The sequence below is a fragment of the Anser brachyrhynchus genome (genome assembly GCF_964034855.1).
Source record: "Anser brachyrhynchus genome assembly, chromosome: 4".
NCBI lineage: Eukaryota > Metazoa > Chordata > Aves > Anseriformes > Anatidae > Anser > Anser brachyrhynchus.
In genome coordinates, this window is record NC_137698.1 from 6341757 (window position 1) to 6359060 (window position 17304).

General features: G+C 35.7%; 1 protein-coding gene across 2 annotated transcripts in view; it reads left to right on the plus strand.

Moving 5' to 3' along the window:
• Nucleotides 1-59: 59 nt before the first annotated feature.
• The window catches only part of CENPE (centromere protein E), a 35953-nt gene continuing 18708 nt past the window's right edge, over nt 60-17304 (plus strand). The window contains exons 1-24 of one of the 2 annotated variants that reach the window (XM_080590627.1): nt 60-260; nt 360-451; nt 1310-1399; nt 1478-1596; nt 3046-3165; nt 4090-4171; nt 4381-4448; nt 4533-4604; nt 5299-5350; nt 6176-6263; nt 6450-6576; nt 7054-7173; nt 8543-8701; nt 9103-9247; nt 9495-9592; nt 9877-9933; nt 10012-10179; nt 12106-12180; nt 12443-12571; nt 12944-13078; nt 13647-13824; nt 14288-14442; nt 15616-15930; nt 16813-17124. In XM_080590627.1, coding sequence (XP_080446753.1) covers nt 205-260; nt 360-451; nt 1310-1399; nt 1478-1596; nt 3046-3165; nt 4090-4171; nt 4381-4448; nt 4533-4604; nt 5299-5350; nt 6176-6263; nt 6450-6576; nt 7054-7173; nt 8543-8701; nt 9103-9247; nt 9495-9592; nt 9877-9933; nt 10012-10179; nt 12106-12180; nt 12443-12571; nt 12944-13078; nt 13647-13824; nt 14288-14442; nt 15616-15930; nt 16813-17124 — 3012 coding nt within the window. In that variant the 5' untranslated portion in view covers nt 60-204. The remainder of the gene's footprint in view (nt 261-359; nt 452-1309; nt 1400-1477; nt 1597-3045; nt 3166-4089; nt 4172-4380; nt 4449-4532; nt 4605-5298; nt 5351-6175; nt 6264-6449; nt 6577-7053; nt 7174-8542; nt 8702-9102; nt 9248-9494; nt 9593-9876; nt 9934-10011; nt 10180-12105; nt 12181-12442; nt 12572-12943; nt 13079-13646; nt 13825-14287; nt 14443-15615; nt 15931-16812; nt 17125-17304) is intronic. The other variant, XM_080590626.1, reaches the window with a different exon arrangement.

The window sequence follows — 17304 nt, forward strand, 5'->3', positions numbered from 1 at the left end:
CCGCTCCCTCACGGCTCTCTGAGTCTCCGCCCCCACGGGCGCCGTTCTCCCCCCGTCAGCGAGTGGTGCGCTCCGCCGCGGCGCGGGCCAATAGGAAGCGGCCTCGGGCCGAGTTCAAACTCCGGCGGCGGTTGGGGCCGGGCTGCGTGACGGGGGGCGAGGGGGAGCGCCCAGCACCTGAGGGGCGCCTGAGGGGCCGCGGGGATGGCGGAGGAAGGGGCCGTCACCGTCTGCGTGCGGCTGCGGCCGCTCATCGCCAGGTGAGGGCGAGGCTCTCTGAGGGGAAGGGGGGCGGTGGACCCGCGGCATGGGGGTGCGGATCGGAGCTAATGAGGATAACGGGGTGTTTTGTCTTGTAGGGAAAGCGCTCTGGAGGATAAAGCGTCGCTTTACTGGAGGAGTGAGAATAATACGATTTCGGAAGTGAATGGCACCAAAGTGTTCAGTTACGGTAAGTATGTGGAAATAAACAGCTTGGAGCTTACACGGGCCTTCATTACTGTACAACTTAAACGCATACTAACACTGGTTACCATAGCTTTTGCAACATCGTAGTTCTCTTTTGTTGTTTTTTTTTTTGTTGTTGTTGTTTTTCCTCAGTCTCATAATTCTTCAGATATTCCATTGAGGCATACAGTGTTTTTGTTGTAGTGCAGACCAGGAACTCACCTTTTGAAGTCAACTTCCTGCTATAAGTTACTTTTCCTGTGCTAGTCTGCACTGCAAAGTGTTTTTGGAGCACAGGAGCTGGGTTCCGTTTATATGGAAGTAAGGTGGAAGATGCCCTCTGTAGCGTACTCACGTTTCAGTTACAAATGGCTATGGTTAGCCCAGAGCATTGGGATAACATGAATGTGAGATCCTGTAGCTCTTTCACTTTAAGCATTTTCCTACTGATCCAATGTACTCATCTCCAAAAACGATTTTTCCAAAGTGTACGGAAGAATGTGTCCCAAGCTACAGCTTTAACAAGTAGCCTGTCTTGTCAAGCTTACAGTCCTGATACGTAAATTAGCCTTAACCATTTTTAGGATGAAATGGGATGACTGATTAACTGCGTCTGTCATTCTTAGTTTCTTTGATTCTCTGTTGTCTTTGCATCATAACTCTTTTGGTTTTGAGTTTAATCTTTTGTTCCTTAAGTCTGGCGCAGTAGTGACGCAATTGTGTTTTATGTTTAAATTATCCTATAAAGACTCTGTCCATGATACAATAATTGAAGTCAGCATTGCTGAATAAGATGACAGCTTGTTTTTGCTTTGCAGTGCAACGTCCTTACGTGCTTTATTTCTTATTTATTTTTTTTAAGATCGTGTCTTTCACTCAAATGACAACACGCAGCAATTATACGAAGGTGTAGCTGTTCCAATTATACAGTCAGCCGTGCGAGGTTACAATGGTAGGTTTTACAATTGTGTTTTAATCCTATTTGTAATGTAATTTAGAAATAATCAGTAAAACTTAATCATCTTCCTAGGCACAATCTTTGCATATGGACAGACTGCCTCAGGGAAGACGTACACAATGATGGGAAATGAAGATTCTGTGGGCATTATCCCTAACGCAATTCAACACGTCTTCAAAATTATTTGTGAGGTGAGTAGCTCCATGAAATTGAAGTGACTGAAAGGACTAGCAATATTTTTGAATGTTACAGGAAAAATAATTGTAGCATTAAGGAGTTTATGAAGAAAATAAACAGTTTATATTGGACGATATGTTGCACTCACTTTGCTAAGCTTGCAGAGATGCGATTGGTTTTAAAAAATAAAAAAATGTGGAATACTTGGAATCAAATCAGTAACAAAACAGTTGTTTTTAAACTTGCAAATATATTACACTTGAATTACAAGCTTAGGTAAAGTGGTGAAGCTTTGTTCTTTATTCTTCTTAGCTTCAAAATATTAACTATATTAAAGACTTTTTTTAAAAGTGGGAAGAATATTGAACTGAATTTACTTACTTCAGGCTTTCAAAAGAATCAGAAGCCAAATTGGTCAATGCTAATAGTTCCAGAGTCGTCTGGGAATCTAGGTATAACATGGTCCAGAACCATACTAGAAAGGATTCCCTGGGTCTACACCCAGGACGTAGGACATTGGCTGTCTGGGGAATGGAATAGCAGATTGATGTGAGCATGTCAGGAGCAGTGTGTAAGGAACTGATTTCAGGTTACAAAACTGCTCCTTACGGTTTTTTGTTAATTTGAGTCCACTAGAGACGGCTGTCATTAACCCTGGAGTTTGAATGTACAACCCTGTTGGTTCTTCTGAGAAAGAGAAGTGGCCGTGATATGTCTGGTTCTTGTCCAGCTGTCATCTGTATGGACATGCATGAGATCCAGCTGGATTGATATCGCATAGCATATCATCAGATAACCAAATATGTATTGTGTCCTCATTGTTAAGTTGGGAAGGCTTCCGTGCAACTCATTGCACCACCCCCAGGGCCCAAATCCTGTTACGTGATAGGAAGTAAGGAGAAAGTACAAATTGAAACATTATTTGCAGAGTATTTGCTTCTGCCTTGAGGATTTCGGGTTATGAATATTGGTTATGTGAAATGATCACTGCTCCTTTGAGGTGCAGAATACCTTAGGGTGTACAAAAGTAACTAAAGCCATGTAATTAAAAAAAAAAAAATAGGTAACTAAATTTTCCGTGGTGCTGTAGTCTAGTGTGTGGCCTTTCCTAGCAAAGTAGATCCAGGTAAGAAGAGAGAGAAGTCAAGCTACACCGAGAAGAGAATTAAATATGGAAAGGGGAGTTGAGTTGACCTATTGTCACACTTCTGTAGACCAATTAATTTGCTTTTATGACTTAATAAACGTGATACACCGTTAATGCAGCAGGAAGGAGATGGAATAGAAGGAAATGCATCTATATTTGTAGACGCTCACAAGCAAAAGGGATGCGGGAAGGAAGTCTGTGGAATGATATCCAAGCACATAGCTTTGAGTTCAGAATACTTTAATTAAAAGGTGTTCATTGTTTAGTCTGATCTAATTTTCTTAATATTATTTTTATTTCCTCCTGTGATCATTAGATTCCAGATAGAGAATTCTTGTTAAGAGTTTCCTACATGGAAATCTACAATGAGACCATTACAGATTTGCTTTGTGATATCAGGAAAAAGAAGCCTCTAGGAATTCGTGAGGATGTTAATGTAAGTGGATATTATGTTAATGTAAGAAGACGTAACAATTTTATCTGCTTGAGGGGGAAAAAAAAAGCTTTGAGGCATCTAGTTGAAAACATTTCCATATCAAACTGTAATTGTTATATTCAAAGATAGCAGAAAGGCACTTTATGTAATAGAATAGCAACAGTGAAGCTGGGCTTGCTGTTGCTGACTTATCTTTATAAATGTTTATAAAATGTAGACTTCATCCTTGAAGTTTTCCAAGAGCGTGTATTTTATTTAACTAAAACAGTGAATACTTGGGAGTCTTCTAGCTAATGGAACTACAAACATGGTATTGATTCCCTAGCTCAATGTGTTAGAAGTCTTCAAAAGATAGAAAGATGCTATTAAACCAACTCTGTATATCATCTACAAAGCGGCTACAATTTTCTTCTACTGTAATCACAGAAAAGTTATCAGACTAATACTACCCAGTAAGATAATCTGTAGGGAAAAATAAAGTAATGCCATCCTTATTTTCTTGATATCAAGCTTTGTGACGAACTGTGGTTTTTTTATTTTTATTTTTTTTAATTATTTTGATCAATGCTTTTAGAATCTGGGAAGACTTATTAGTTCTATGATTATGGCCTTATAACACTTGCAGATATATCTTTCTGGACCTTTTCTGAAGGAATCTCCCTTACCAATTTAATTTTTAGGATGGTTGCCAGATCTCTGTTTTTTGTCTTTTTAGGTTATAGTACTGTTATAGGTCTAAATTTTCCTCATCATTTTTTTTTCCAGAGGCAAATTAAAGCAAAAATACATTCAACTAATCTTGCTTCCTTTTAAAAGTACAGTAATAATTCTTGGTAATGTTAATGTATTCAAGTGAATTTTAAATTTCAGTAAGTTATTTATTACTGGTTTTTACCTTTTTTTTTTTTTTTTAAAAAAAAAAAGAGAAATACATATGTAGAAGACCTGATTGAAGAGGTGGTTGTTTCCCCACAACAAGTTATGGAATGGATCAGGAAAGGAGAAAGTAAGTTGTTTAACCAATGTCAGCTGATATTTTAGAAAAGTATTGAATTCTATATGTCTAGAATCATGGGTGTCTCTTTGAGATTATATTCAGAAATTGCTGTTTGCGAGTTTAAAAGCTGTCCTTGTCTTTTATCTCCAGTTTATTGGGCTGTATTTCTACATGTGTATTTCAGAAACAGAAGTATTTCTAATACTCTTTTTTGACAGAAAATCGCCATTATGGGGAAACAAAAATGAATGAACACAGCAGCCGTTCTCACACTATCTTCAGAATGGTAAAAGCCTTTTCCTATGAGAAGGTTGTTTTGTTTTATTATTTTTTTTGAGTGACAAAAGCTTATTGTGCCTGCTTCTTCTAGATAATTGAAAGCAGAGAACGAAGTGACCTTGCAAATGCAAACTGTGATGGAGCAGTGATGGTGTCCCACTTGGTAAGAAGTACTCTAAGAAGTTGTTAAGTAGGCATTTAAGCAGGGAGTTTACTGTTACAGCTTGCCTGTGAGAAAAATGTTATTTTATAACGACATTGCAAGCACGTTTTGTTGTTAATTTCTATCAGATGCTTCTTAGGCATAAATCATGCTTCTGATCGTCTGTATGGAGGGAGACTCCTGGGGCGTTATCTGGAGGATATCCTCCCAGCAGAGGGAATTTTGATGTGGTTAGAGTTCCTAGACAATACATGCTGGACTGAGGAGTGTGATGTCCTCCCCAGGAGCGTAAGGGACTATTGTCAGTGTGTGTCCCCATTTTTGTTAAACATAGCTTACCTTCTGAGTGTTCCTGATCACTGACAAACCCAGTGAAATAATTCTGAGGTAGCTAAAATTAAGGCTTCTATTAATAGAGTTTCTATTAATAGAAATTCTATATAGAAATTCTATTCTATTAATAGATTTCGTATGATCTTATTTCATATCCTTAGGCACTTTGAAGTTATTTTTTGAAATGTTGTGGAGTTATGTATTACTTCCAGTAATGAGAGACAACTTGTTTGGTTTTTTTCCCTATTTTTTTTCCTAAGCATAGCTACAGTTTATGAAATTCTTAGCACAGATTTAGAGTTAAGAGGATCTAAAAATAAATTACCCCCAGAACTAATCTGTGAAATGTTTAATTTTACAGAACTTGGTAGATCTGGCAGGCAGTGAAAGAGCTAGTCAAACAGGATCTGAAGGTGAGTGTTAAATGAAGTTCTCCTCATGACCATTTTTGTTAATTAAGGTTTAATGAGAGGCTATGATGGAAAGGAAGCTACTATCCATGTGATGTTGTTATTTATAAGTAATGTATTTTCCACTTGGTAGGGCAGGATCTGCTCAAGAAAATAACAGAACAGTTATAAAGTGCAGACAATTGTGTAGTTGTATGGCTTTTCTAGAGTAGCAGGTCCAGCAAAAATTGTCGGCTGTACTAATATAATGAAGATGAATCGTCTGTAGTAAAGAAATCATTAGAAGCTCGTACAGACTGTTATATACATATAAAGCTGAAGAGTAAGTAGATAGCTCACTGTGTTAACAATCAAGCTTAGTTAAAATGACAGCATGAAGAACAAAAATGCCTTTATTTAAAAAAAAAAAAAAAAAAGGTAATCTGAGAATAACACATGTTAATATCCTGTCTTAAAAGGTGTAACTACCCTGAAAGTTGAATCTAAGGCTGGTTTGGTACACTTGGATTCTATTAAATTTTTTTGCAAATGCCTATATTAATTACATGTCTAAATACGAAATAAACTTTGTAAACAAAATTCACATTCCTCTGGCCCTGACTACCTACTAAGTGAAGATTATTAATGCTCATTTGTGATAGACTTTGATTCATTTTGGTTATTCTAAAAGATTTGATATTGAGTGCTGATGTGTCACAGTGCATTTTGGTACTTGAGATTTAACTCTGGACAATCCATCTGAGCATAACGTAACACAACACCTTGGCATGTTAAAAAAGTATCTAAATGTTGTTTTATTCAAGAAAAAAAATACTGTGTAATACCTAGGTCTCCGACTGAAAGAAGGCTGCAATATAAATCGGAGTTTGTTCATTCTGGGTCAAGTTATCAAAAAGCTTTGTGACGACCCTTCTGGGTAAGTGCTTGTGTTGGCATACCTCTTTTAGGACAAGTCACTAATAAATTAAGAAGTTAAAACTCTTTATACATAAAATAGTATTTTATATAACACTCCTAAATGTTCTGTCACCTTAAGAAAATATTGTGTTTTCATAGAAAAATGACTCTTTTTTATCCGTTTTCTTTCTCATTTTCCCATCAGTTTCATAAATTACAGAGACAGCAAGCTGACTCGAATTCTACAGAACTCTCTTGGAGGAAATGCTAAGACGGTTATTATTTGTACAATTACTCCTGTTTCTTTTGATGAAACACTCAGTACTCTTCAGGTAAAACTTCTTGCCTGTTTTCAAGCATTATTCTGATTCTAGACTTTAATATTGATGGCTTGGAGTGGGGAAAAAAATGTGACAGACGGGAGTCTTTAGTCACTTCAATCTTCTAAAGGTCCTCTGCTCTTGGGACATGAAATGTGTTTATTTTGTACTCTGCATGTTCTCTCAGTCGCATTGGTGTACTAGGTTGGGTAGCTAAAGCTTTTTGGCAGTTAGACAACATTTTAGACAGCTTCTACAAGAAGAGAGGGTAAATGAACTAGTGATGAACTTTAGGCAGGATTGTCTTCCTTTTGGTGCTCTCTAGATCTTTATATTGAAAAATAATTAGGTGTGGTTTTGCTTAAGCGCATTTTTCTTTCATTCAACTGTTCCCTTAATTCTGTTGGGAAATAAGAGAAAAAATAAGTCTCTTGATGTATTTGTTCTTTAACTGCTGTTGTCCATGAGAGAATATGGTTGCTCTTCCAGTTTGCCAATACAGCCAAAAGAATGAAGAATACTCCAAAAGTCAATGAAGTACTTGATGATGATGCCCTCCTGAAGAGATGTCGCAAAGAAATTCTGGATTTGAAAAAGCAGCTGGAGGAAGTATGTAATAAATATACTAAAATTTATACTTATATGCATACAGGCATATATATATATATATACACACGCACACATACTTCTGTATATTTATAATGGTAGCTATTTGGAAACTGTTTTAAACCAAGACCAGTTAAATCTGGAGGGGTGGGGAAACCTTTTAAGCTGGTAACTGTTGCGTATATTCAGAGAATAGAAATTGAAAACATAAAGTGAAACGTAAAGCAATCGATAATGACCAACATATCTGTGAAAACTAACACTAAATGAGACCAACTGACTGACAAATATTTTTGTAGGTGAGAGAGTTTAAGAAACTTATCATGCCTCATAGTACACCTCAATAGTGCTACAAATGAAAGCAATAATTAACTGACACTCAATAACTTCTTGTATTACAATTAAAGTTTCCAAGTGGATTATTTCCTCCTTCCTAACTGATGTTCAGCCTAAGCTGCAATTGCATAAGATCAGTGGCAAAGTCTGTCATGTATAGGTTGAAGATATGTTTTAAAAGTGGATGACTGCAACTTCCCACCAAACAGTGTAGTCTCATTCATCTTTCTCAAAAAAAAAACTACAACGTTGATGAGAATCCTGCAAGTGTTGTAAGAGAATGCATCATAATATGTAAAGCACAGGAAAATCGCAACTTCAGACATGATGCATCTTTCGACGATTTAAGTCAAAGCAATATTTGGGGGGGGCAGGAGGAGTTATAGAAAAATATTAAGGAAAAGATTTGGCTTTAAAAAATTAATTTGAAGTATAGATTTCCACCTAGTGGTATGCTCGTTATAACATAGTACGTAGTCAGGAAAGTACTTCTATTAAGTACAGAAGAGGTTATTGGAAAATCATGTGTGTATTTATCTCTAAATACTTAATTGTCGCAAGATCATGATGAAGCTGTCAAATAACTAGTTACTGTAATGCAGTTGCTTTACAACAGAATAAATCATCGGTACCCAAAATTTTGAGACATCGCGTGCATTAGAGAAGCATATTGTTATGTGACAATTAAATCATAGCTATGAAAGAGCTTCAGGCTATGTAGAAAGGTGAACTTAAACTGTTATATTTGAAAGCATGTTTTTTCTATCTCTATTTCTTAAATTCCTAGAGAAGTCTGGAGCTATATTGTTTTGCTTTTCTAAATACTTAAGTATACAGACTTTAAATACTAAGTCTATGGGTAAATTGTGGACTAAATTGTCAGTTGCTTTCTTTAAGATTTAGACTCTTAACAACTCTTCCAGACTTAGAAGATTATACATACACGTGGTGTCATTTTTAATTACTAATAATTCCTTATCTCTTGTAACAGTAGTTTGTACTCTTTATGGCAGTATGATTAATCTTTTTATGGAAGGTGTCTCTGAAGACTCAAATTCACGCGATGGAAAAAGATCAATTGGCCCAGTTGCTGGAAGAAAAAAATTCTCTCCAAAAAGTGCAGGAGGATAGGATACGAAACTTAACTGAGATGCTGGTGACTTCTGCCTCGTTTTCATCAAAACAGAATATTAAAGTAAGAGCAGCTGTTATAGATCTTGTTTGTTAAATCTTACATAGAGTCATTGTGAAAATGAAGAATAAGTTTGAGTTAAGCAGTCCTGAGTCTTCAGTTTAAATATGCCCAGACCAACTGTAAATGTTTGTATCCAATTTACACACTTTTTTTTTTTTTTTTTTAAGGAATAACTTCTTAAATAATTTCTGAGTGAGCATTCATTCAATTGTGCCTTGCAGTGAACAAGACTTTTGCTTACAAATGATCATGCTGTGGTTCAGTTTTGAAGAAACTGCAAAGCAGATGGTTAGCCTGCAGGACTGTTGTAGCACTAACTCGTGCAACATCTACTCTCTACTTAGTGCTTTGATTATGATTTTCTGTAAATACCTTTTTTTCTTTTTTTTTTTTTTTTTAAGGCCAAGAAGAGAAGAAGAGTTACATGGGCTCCTGGTAAAATAAACCAGGAGAATGCGAATTATTTTGAAGACTTTGAAAAAACAGCGTTGACTGAAACAAAAAAAATGAAAGTGTCTCTGTCTTCACTACCAGATGGAGAGGATTGTAAGTATCTTTGTGGGGTGGAAGGGGAACAAGAAAATTATGCAAGGCAGCTTTGAAATGAAGACCTGAAAATGAGGAATAATCCCTTAATTATAAATCTAAATTTATAGATTCAGAAATGCTACTCGCTGTGCTACATCATTGCCATTGAATGATTATTTCTGATGTGATGAAATCTTTGACAGAACTCTTGATGTCTAGGTTAAAACTTATTCTCACTCTATTTTTAATGCATATTCCTTTTCAGCTACATTTTTTGAGAATTCTGAACATGACAACCAATGTTTAACTGTTCCCGATCAAATTTCGGATATAGAGTGGACTGCTGGACCTAACATGAACTGGGTAACTTCATAATCTCTTCAGTTGGCCTTATGTGGTGTATACGCATTACATGCTTCTCAGTAAGGTCAGCCTTACTCTTTAGGGCATCGACATTCTTTTTCCGTCTAACTAGTTAGAAAGCAAGTCTCTGTCATCTCTGTGAAGTTGTGGGATGTTTTTGTGGAGAATGGGCTAGTGAGCTTTGGTATTTAAACAGGACTAGCAGTGAAAAGACAAGCAACAAGGAATATAATAAATTTGCTTCAGCTTGTAGATCAGTTAACTAAAAGTGATTCTTTTTCTAGACTCAGAAAGACTTTGAAGAATCTGTGCAATGCTGTGAAGTTTTAGCACTAGAAAAGGTAAGCTTGTCCATTATTGTCTTAAAAATAAGACCCAAAATTCCAATAACCTCATCTAAAGTTTGTCATCTTTTTTAGGATCTTGCTGTAAATGAACTCAGTGTCCTACAAGCTAACTTCAATAACCTAGTATTAGAAAATGAACAGCTGAAATTAGAAATAAATGAAATGAAGGAGAAACTGAAGGAAAAGATAGAAATGGATGAATTTGAAGCGCTGGAAAAACAAACACAAAAAGATCATGAGGTAAGGTGCACTGAAATACAGATAGATAAGAATTCTGTATATTCAAATGTTTTTGAGAGTTAAGTCAGTATACATATACTTGGATGTTTACTCACAGGTGGTGCTAAGTTGCGCTCAACAGCAGAATGAAAGAATCCAGGATTTGAAATGGACTTAGTGTAAAATTCATATTTAAATTTTGAATTTTACACTATTTAAATTCATTTAAATTTATTTATTTAAATTCATATTTAAATTTTGAATTTTAACTAGATGAAGTCTAGTTAAACACATGTATATATTTGTGTGTATCCACACTATTTTTTGTGTGCGTATATATGTAATATATGAATGGTCTAGATTTCTGCAAGAGATTCTCCCTTTTCAATGTGTAATGAATGCGCTATTACTAAATACGCTGTAGAGTATTTTGAAGTTAGTGAAGTATGGCTTAATAAGCATACTTGTTTCTTGTATAGGACAGTTCAGTGAGTTACAAAAGTCAGAGCTATGTCAGCATTAACTTTAAACATTGTTTAACTCAGTAATAATGCGAATGGTAATGTCTGTAAAAGGAAAAAATAAAAGCTGTTTTGTGCCACAAAGTCGGAAAATTCTATCTAGTGGATAATATGATGTAGGACATGCAGACTTTCAGTTCCTTTCACCTCCTCATGCTTTTTGTGGACCATATATGCTTTTTTTGTCCAAATGTCTGTTTTTTTCTATGCTCTAATTCTGTTACAAGTAATACATACTTATATTTAGGTATTACGTTCTAGTTGCCCAAGGGCTAGACTGTCAAATAAGTTACAGAAGGAAAAGACTTCTGAGGTATTGAGACATGGATGTACTTTATTCCATTTCTTACCCAATGCCTTTTCCAGAAGGAACCGATGCTTTGCTGTGTTGGCTGCAGACTGCTTGTACACCCTAGGCTGTTTAATATCCTCTTACCATGATGCTAAGGTTGAACTGAAGTTGCATCCTTTCACACTGTTTCAGGTTACAACTTAACAACCTCACCTATTATTTCTGTTCCCCACAAAGATTTATAGGTATATTCTGAAGCCAACATTTAACAAATCCTGTTACAGTTGTCCCTGAAAAACCTTTGTATGTCTAATGACAAATATAATAGTCTAAACTACCTTAAGTTGTAAGAACTGCTTTTTGAACAAATCATATCTTCAGATCCATATCTGAAGATACTCCCTAAAATGTAAGCATTCGATACCTGTGTAGCAAAGTAATTACAGCATAAGTGACAGGTCACATACTTTACTAAGCACATGTAGTTGAAATCATCAGTTTCAGCCAGCAGACACACAGAGGTAAACTCTACTGTGAATAATGACATAAAGTGACTTTTAACAGATAGTTTGATACTATTTCTACAGCTATCCTCTGACCTGAAAATTACAGGTTAGGTTTCCTCCTCCCTATACGTGTAGCTTTTCTCTCTAGTCTTCTACTGCTTGTGCCTCCTTTCAGAGGATGCAACTTGAATGTGTTCATGGCTTGCTTACTTCACCTCAGTTTTGACACTTTCTAATTCTTGTCATTGAATAGATTATATCAAATAGCTGCACTGTGTTGTAAAAAGCTGCTTAACATGACCAATTTGAAGTTTTATATCTTACAGATTTGTGCATGAAATGGCTTTGATCACATTGCTTTCACTTCTTGAGCTGTTGCAGATTAAGTTGTACTTGAATTCTTTCAGTTTGCTGGGAAGCTGAAATAGAGCTTTGCATCTTATCTATCAGTTTGAAAGAATGTAGCAGCTTGCTTTGTACCTGTTTAAATACATACATATGGTTTGCTACCTAATAGAAAAGAAAACATAAGGTAGACCTTGCTTATTTTCATGGCGATGGCAGCTAATACTATTGGTGTGGGCGCTTTCTAACCTACTCTGCAATTTTGCTTCATTTTGCTCCACAGATAGAGCTAATGCATGAAATTACCAACCTAAAGAATATAGTTTCAAATGCTGAAGTGTACAATGAAGAACTTGAGGTGAGTCTGTCTCATAAACTTGCATGCAGTAAGACTTTCATGGAACATTGTTTGGTTTATGTTGATTATACTCTTATCTGCTATGGACAGTCTAGACTTACAGGGTTCTCGTTAGTCTTACCAGCTATAAACTTACCAGTTATAAACTTAGTAACAGTTATTATGTAAGATTGAGTTTTCTGTTAGATTTCTACCTGGAAAAAAAAATGGAACTACGTTTTCCCTTGTTTTTTTCTTTTCCCTTTTCTCCTGTAACTTTTAGGCAGAAATAAGCTCCAAATTGGAACAGCTGAAAGAGAAAGAGAACAAAATAAAGACATTACAGAATCGTGTGGAAGAATTGCAGAAAGCAGGAGTGGAAAAAAAGGATGCATCTTTTTCAGTTGTAAACGTGAGTTTTCTTCTGGGGTTGAGAGGCTATGTTGGATTTTACTTTGCTGGGTATGAGTTAAATATAATTATAGCTTTAGATTAGTTGAAATCTGCTGTTAAGCGAACTAGCTATTTTTTGAAGCTTAAAACACTAATTTACTACATCAACAGTTCTCCTGCAAGAAGCTTATTTTATACAGCAATACTTTGGTGAAGTAAAGCTATGGGAAAGGTTGCACTTTATCTGAGCTCTGTCCTTCTACTGTTCCTTTTAGATGGAATAATGAACCATGTTCTCTAAGTCTCTTCTGTACTTTAACCATATTATAATGATCATGTTTGCTTTATTATGGCCTGTTTCAGCTTTTTTACTATTTTTCTTCTCTTTCAGAGAGATTCTGATAAACTAATTGAGGAAATTCAACAGCTGAATAAATCCCTCTTAGATAGTGAAACTATAGCCTTGGATGCCAAAAAAGAATCTGCTTTTCTCAGAACTGAAAATTTGGAGCTGAAGGAGAAAATGGCAAGTACTTGTTAAACTACTTTTGTTGCTGTACCAAATACGGTTGAGGTACTATTGTCTTACAATCAGTAAATACAAGATTTGGTTAATGACTCATGCTCCAAGTGATGTTTTCACTCTGGAACTCATGGAAAACAGGTCTTAGGAGAAAGATGAAAAGATGATAGAGGCTTGTTGTGCAGGAGTAAGTGTTCAGTTTATCAGTATGGAGAGAATAAATGAATAGTCTTTGGGGAGTTCCTGGGACGGAAGACTCCAAGTCTGATTTTTACCAGGGAATAAAACAGTAAGATGAATTCAGGAAAGTGAGGTGGACCTTACTTTGAGATTTGATGGAGTAAAAATGAAATGGGTCAAGTGGTTATGGTTCAACCTCTAATGTAAGGTACATTTTGGTCAGCACTCTAACAGGAATTAATTTCTTCAACTGTGACTTCTTCTGTTGTATTTATCATGATCAAAGTTGTTCAGGGCAACAATAGGAAACGTGATGGATGCAATGTTTAACTGTTAAGCAAGTAGGCTTGTATTTTGTGTGTGAACTGCATGTTGTTTTGTTTTCCTGAAGAATGAACTCTTAAATAATTACAAGCAAATGCAAAAGGATGTGCAACTCTATCAAAGTCAAATAGAAGCAGGAAAAGCCAGCTACAAAAAAATGCAAGCTGACTTGCAGAAAGAATTGCAGTCTGTATTTCAAGAAAACACAAGGTTAACTTCACTGATGGAGGGTAAAGTTCCAAAAGGTACTATTCAGTTTGAGTTGGTGCTCTCTTCCCCTCCCTTGCCCCTTCTCCCTTTTCCCCATTGAGGTGGGTGGTAGGGAAGATTTTGGCTCTTTTCCCAAATGTTTAGAGCATTTGTCAACATAAAATATTTGTCTCTCTGATACTGCTGGCACATAACAACTACTTCAGCACTTTCTTAAATTATTTGGAAAACTGTGACTTCTAGAATGTTTTGTTTCACACGAAGACAGTCACGTGGATGAAGACTATTGGTGAAAACCTAAAATAAGCTGCATGTTCATCTAAGTGACGACCAAATTCAGACTAGTAGTTTCATCTTTTAATTTTTGATCGTTACAAAATACACTTTTCTAGACTTGAACGAATATCACATTCAGAGTGCATTATACCTCTTCTGCTTAATTTAAAACCTGCTTTTCTTCTCTCACGCTTTCTAATCTAAATTTGTTCATTTTTCTAGATTTGCTTTCTGTTGTGGAGCTGGAAAAAAAGGCATCTGATGTAAAAGCGGAGCTAGAAAAAGCACTGGAAGAGAATGCACTCCTACAAAAACAAGTAAATGAGCTATCAGAATTTCAGTCTCTACCAAATACTGTTGAGATACAGCAGAGAGAGGTAAACAAAAAAAAAATTTTTCTGGAGAAAATTAAATTTTCTGGAGCTGGACTTCCTTACGTGTTCTTTATATTGTGCTTCATGAGTTACACATTAGAATTTCCTATACAATAGGCCTCTCAAAGACAAAAGTAGTCTTGAATCAAATAACATGAAATTTAAAAAAAAAAAAAAACATTAAGCTGCTTTTCCTCAGATATCTGATATTTACATTCAAGAAAAAATCAAAGATCGCGTGTTCAGTCTGCTATAACTAATCAAGAATTTCTAGTACAAAGTTTGCTTATTTACCGTGGTCATTATTTGATAACTGCATGTGTAGGTATAATGGTGATTGATCCTCATTCACTGTTCTAAAACTGAATTTTTGTTTGTGAGGAGTAAATTTTAAGACATCTGGGTAGAAATGCTGGTTGAGAAGTAGAAGATTTAACTCAAGTTTTCCACAATTTTCAAGGAAGCTTTCTTGTTTCCTGGCAGGGCAGGGCTTAGTAAACTGTTTCCTACAAGCGTGTCTGAAGACTTCTATGCAATAGCTTCAAGTTGTGGTGTGTGGTTTTGTTTCTGTTTGTTTTGTTGTTGTTTTTTTTTAATCCTCAAATACCTGCTGCTAAGTATATGAACTTAGAATGGCTCAGGGCAAGTAATTTTGCCAAAACTCGATTGTAAATACTTAGCAGAAAGCTCCAAAAACTTCAGTGTCCTACATCTACAAATCACAGAATCACAGAATTGTAGGGGTTGGAAGGGACCTCGAGAGATCATCAGGTCCAATCCCCTTATATAATAAACATTAATTAGATGTTAACAACTTTATAAAATCCATATCATAAATAAAATCTTGGTACATCAGCATACTTACTCAGTTTAGAAGCTATAGTTAGGAGTATTAATCCATTCTTAGCTCAGATATATCGAAAAATAAAATATTTTTTAAATGTCTAAAAAAAAGAATTAGTTTGGCTTTTTGGACCCAATGGGGCTTGCCGTCATCCCTTTTATTTGAAGATTTGTTTGGGTTTTATTTTGTTGGGGGAGAGTCTGGAAGTCTAGCACCATACTGTTTGCCTATATTTGTTTCCTAAGCCTGCATATGAACATGTTTTTTTTCATTACATAGCTGTGATAAATACTGACTTAGAAAATGCTGTTAATGTTTTCTTCTGTTGGCAGATTCTTGAAAAATGTGAGGAGCTACGCTTACTAAAACTGGAAAGAGAAAAGCTGCTCTCTGAGGCAGCTGATAATGAAGTTAAACTTAAGTATATGACTGAAGAAATTGGAAAATCAAAAGAAGATCTAGCAGATGCACAGCTTAAATATGAAAACTCTAATCAGGAATATGTAGCACTTAAACAACTGCATGAAGAACTAGAACTAAAATACATAGCTGCATCGGAGGACAATGAACAAATGAAACTCCAAATAGAATACCTATCTAAAGAAGCAGAAGAGTCTAAAACAGCCTTGGATGATGTGAAATTAGAGGTCAGTGTCGTCTTGATCCTTTAGACATGTAAGATACAAAGAATTCTTTCATAGTATTAAGATCACTTGGAGAAGTGATACTTGGAGAAGTGATCTTGAATGTATAAATAACATTGCTGTTGAAATTCTTGTAGTGTTAGTGGATATTACTTGTTCTTTGCCAGATGTACAAAGTCGTAGGCTTATGCATCTCAGTGGTCCTTCATGGGCAAAGAAACATAGTTTACTCCAGATTATGTGTTCTCCTTCTGTACTCTAGTTTTAATTCTTATTTTCCCATTCTTAAGTTTATTTATTGTGCAAATTGTATTTATTTATTATTCAAATTTTATTTATTATGAAAATATATTTTACATATGTAGCTATGATACTCTGAAATTGTAGAAACAAAGCTTTCTCCTCAGGGAAATGTTTAGGATTTTGCTTTAAAAGAAACAAAAGGGAAGATCTTTCAAACCAGAGAAAACCACTGCATTAATTGGGAAATATAAAGGGGGGGAGGAACGTGTTTTAGAAGAAAAAGAAATTAAAGATGCATATATTTCTGATAAGCCTTTTGGTAGTGATATGGCTGTCATAATCAGCTATAGATTTGATTGCTTCCTAAGCTAGGCTACAGTTTCATGTGTGTTTCTTGTGTTTTAGCATGGCTTTTCCTGCTAAGGAGAAACCACCATAAGGTTTCCAGAAACAGATGCTTATTTAATGTGGGCAAGAATGTAAGTGGAGGCTTAAAGTGAAACGGTGGAACTTCTATTCTTTCGTTGAAGAGTGAGAGCGTGCTAGCTTTTCTAAGCTAATGTGAGTCTGTGAGAACATCTATGTAACATGCTGTTTTGCATTACAATGAAAGTGTCTGGTCTTTCCCTTTATAAACTAAAGCTCTCTAACAAAATGAAAGAATTGGAAGAAAAGACAGCAGAGCACGAACATCTCCTTGGTGTAAGAGAAGATCTTATTCAGACTCAGCAGAAGCTAAATGAAATGGAACAATTAAAAGAGCAAGAAAAGATTATGGAATCAAGATTGGAGGCCAAGGATTCAGAGATACAGGCAGTTCTTCAACAGCTTAGTGGATGTTGGGAAGAAATAAAAACTCTCACTCAGGAAAGAGATTATCTGAAACAAAAAGAGGAGTCTCTCCAAGCTGAGAAGGACCAGCTCAGTGAAGATATCAAGGATACTGTTTCAATGGTAGGAATTCTGCCTTTATTGAAGTGGACCATACATATTAAGGGGAAAGAATGTAAGAACAGTTATAAACAATATTGAATAGGGGATTAGGAGAGTGGAGTTTTTTGTTTTTATTCAAGGAGTACTTACTAATGTGGCAAAACACCTCAGACTTTTCTCTTGTGGATTTTCTTTCTTTTA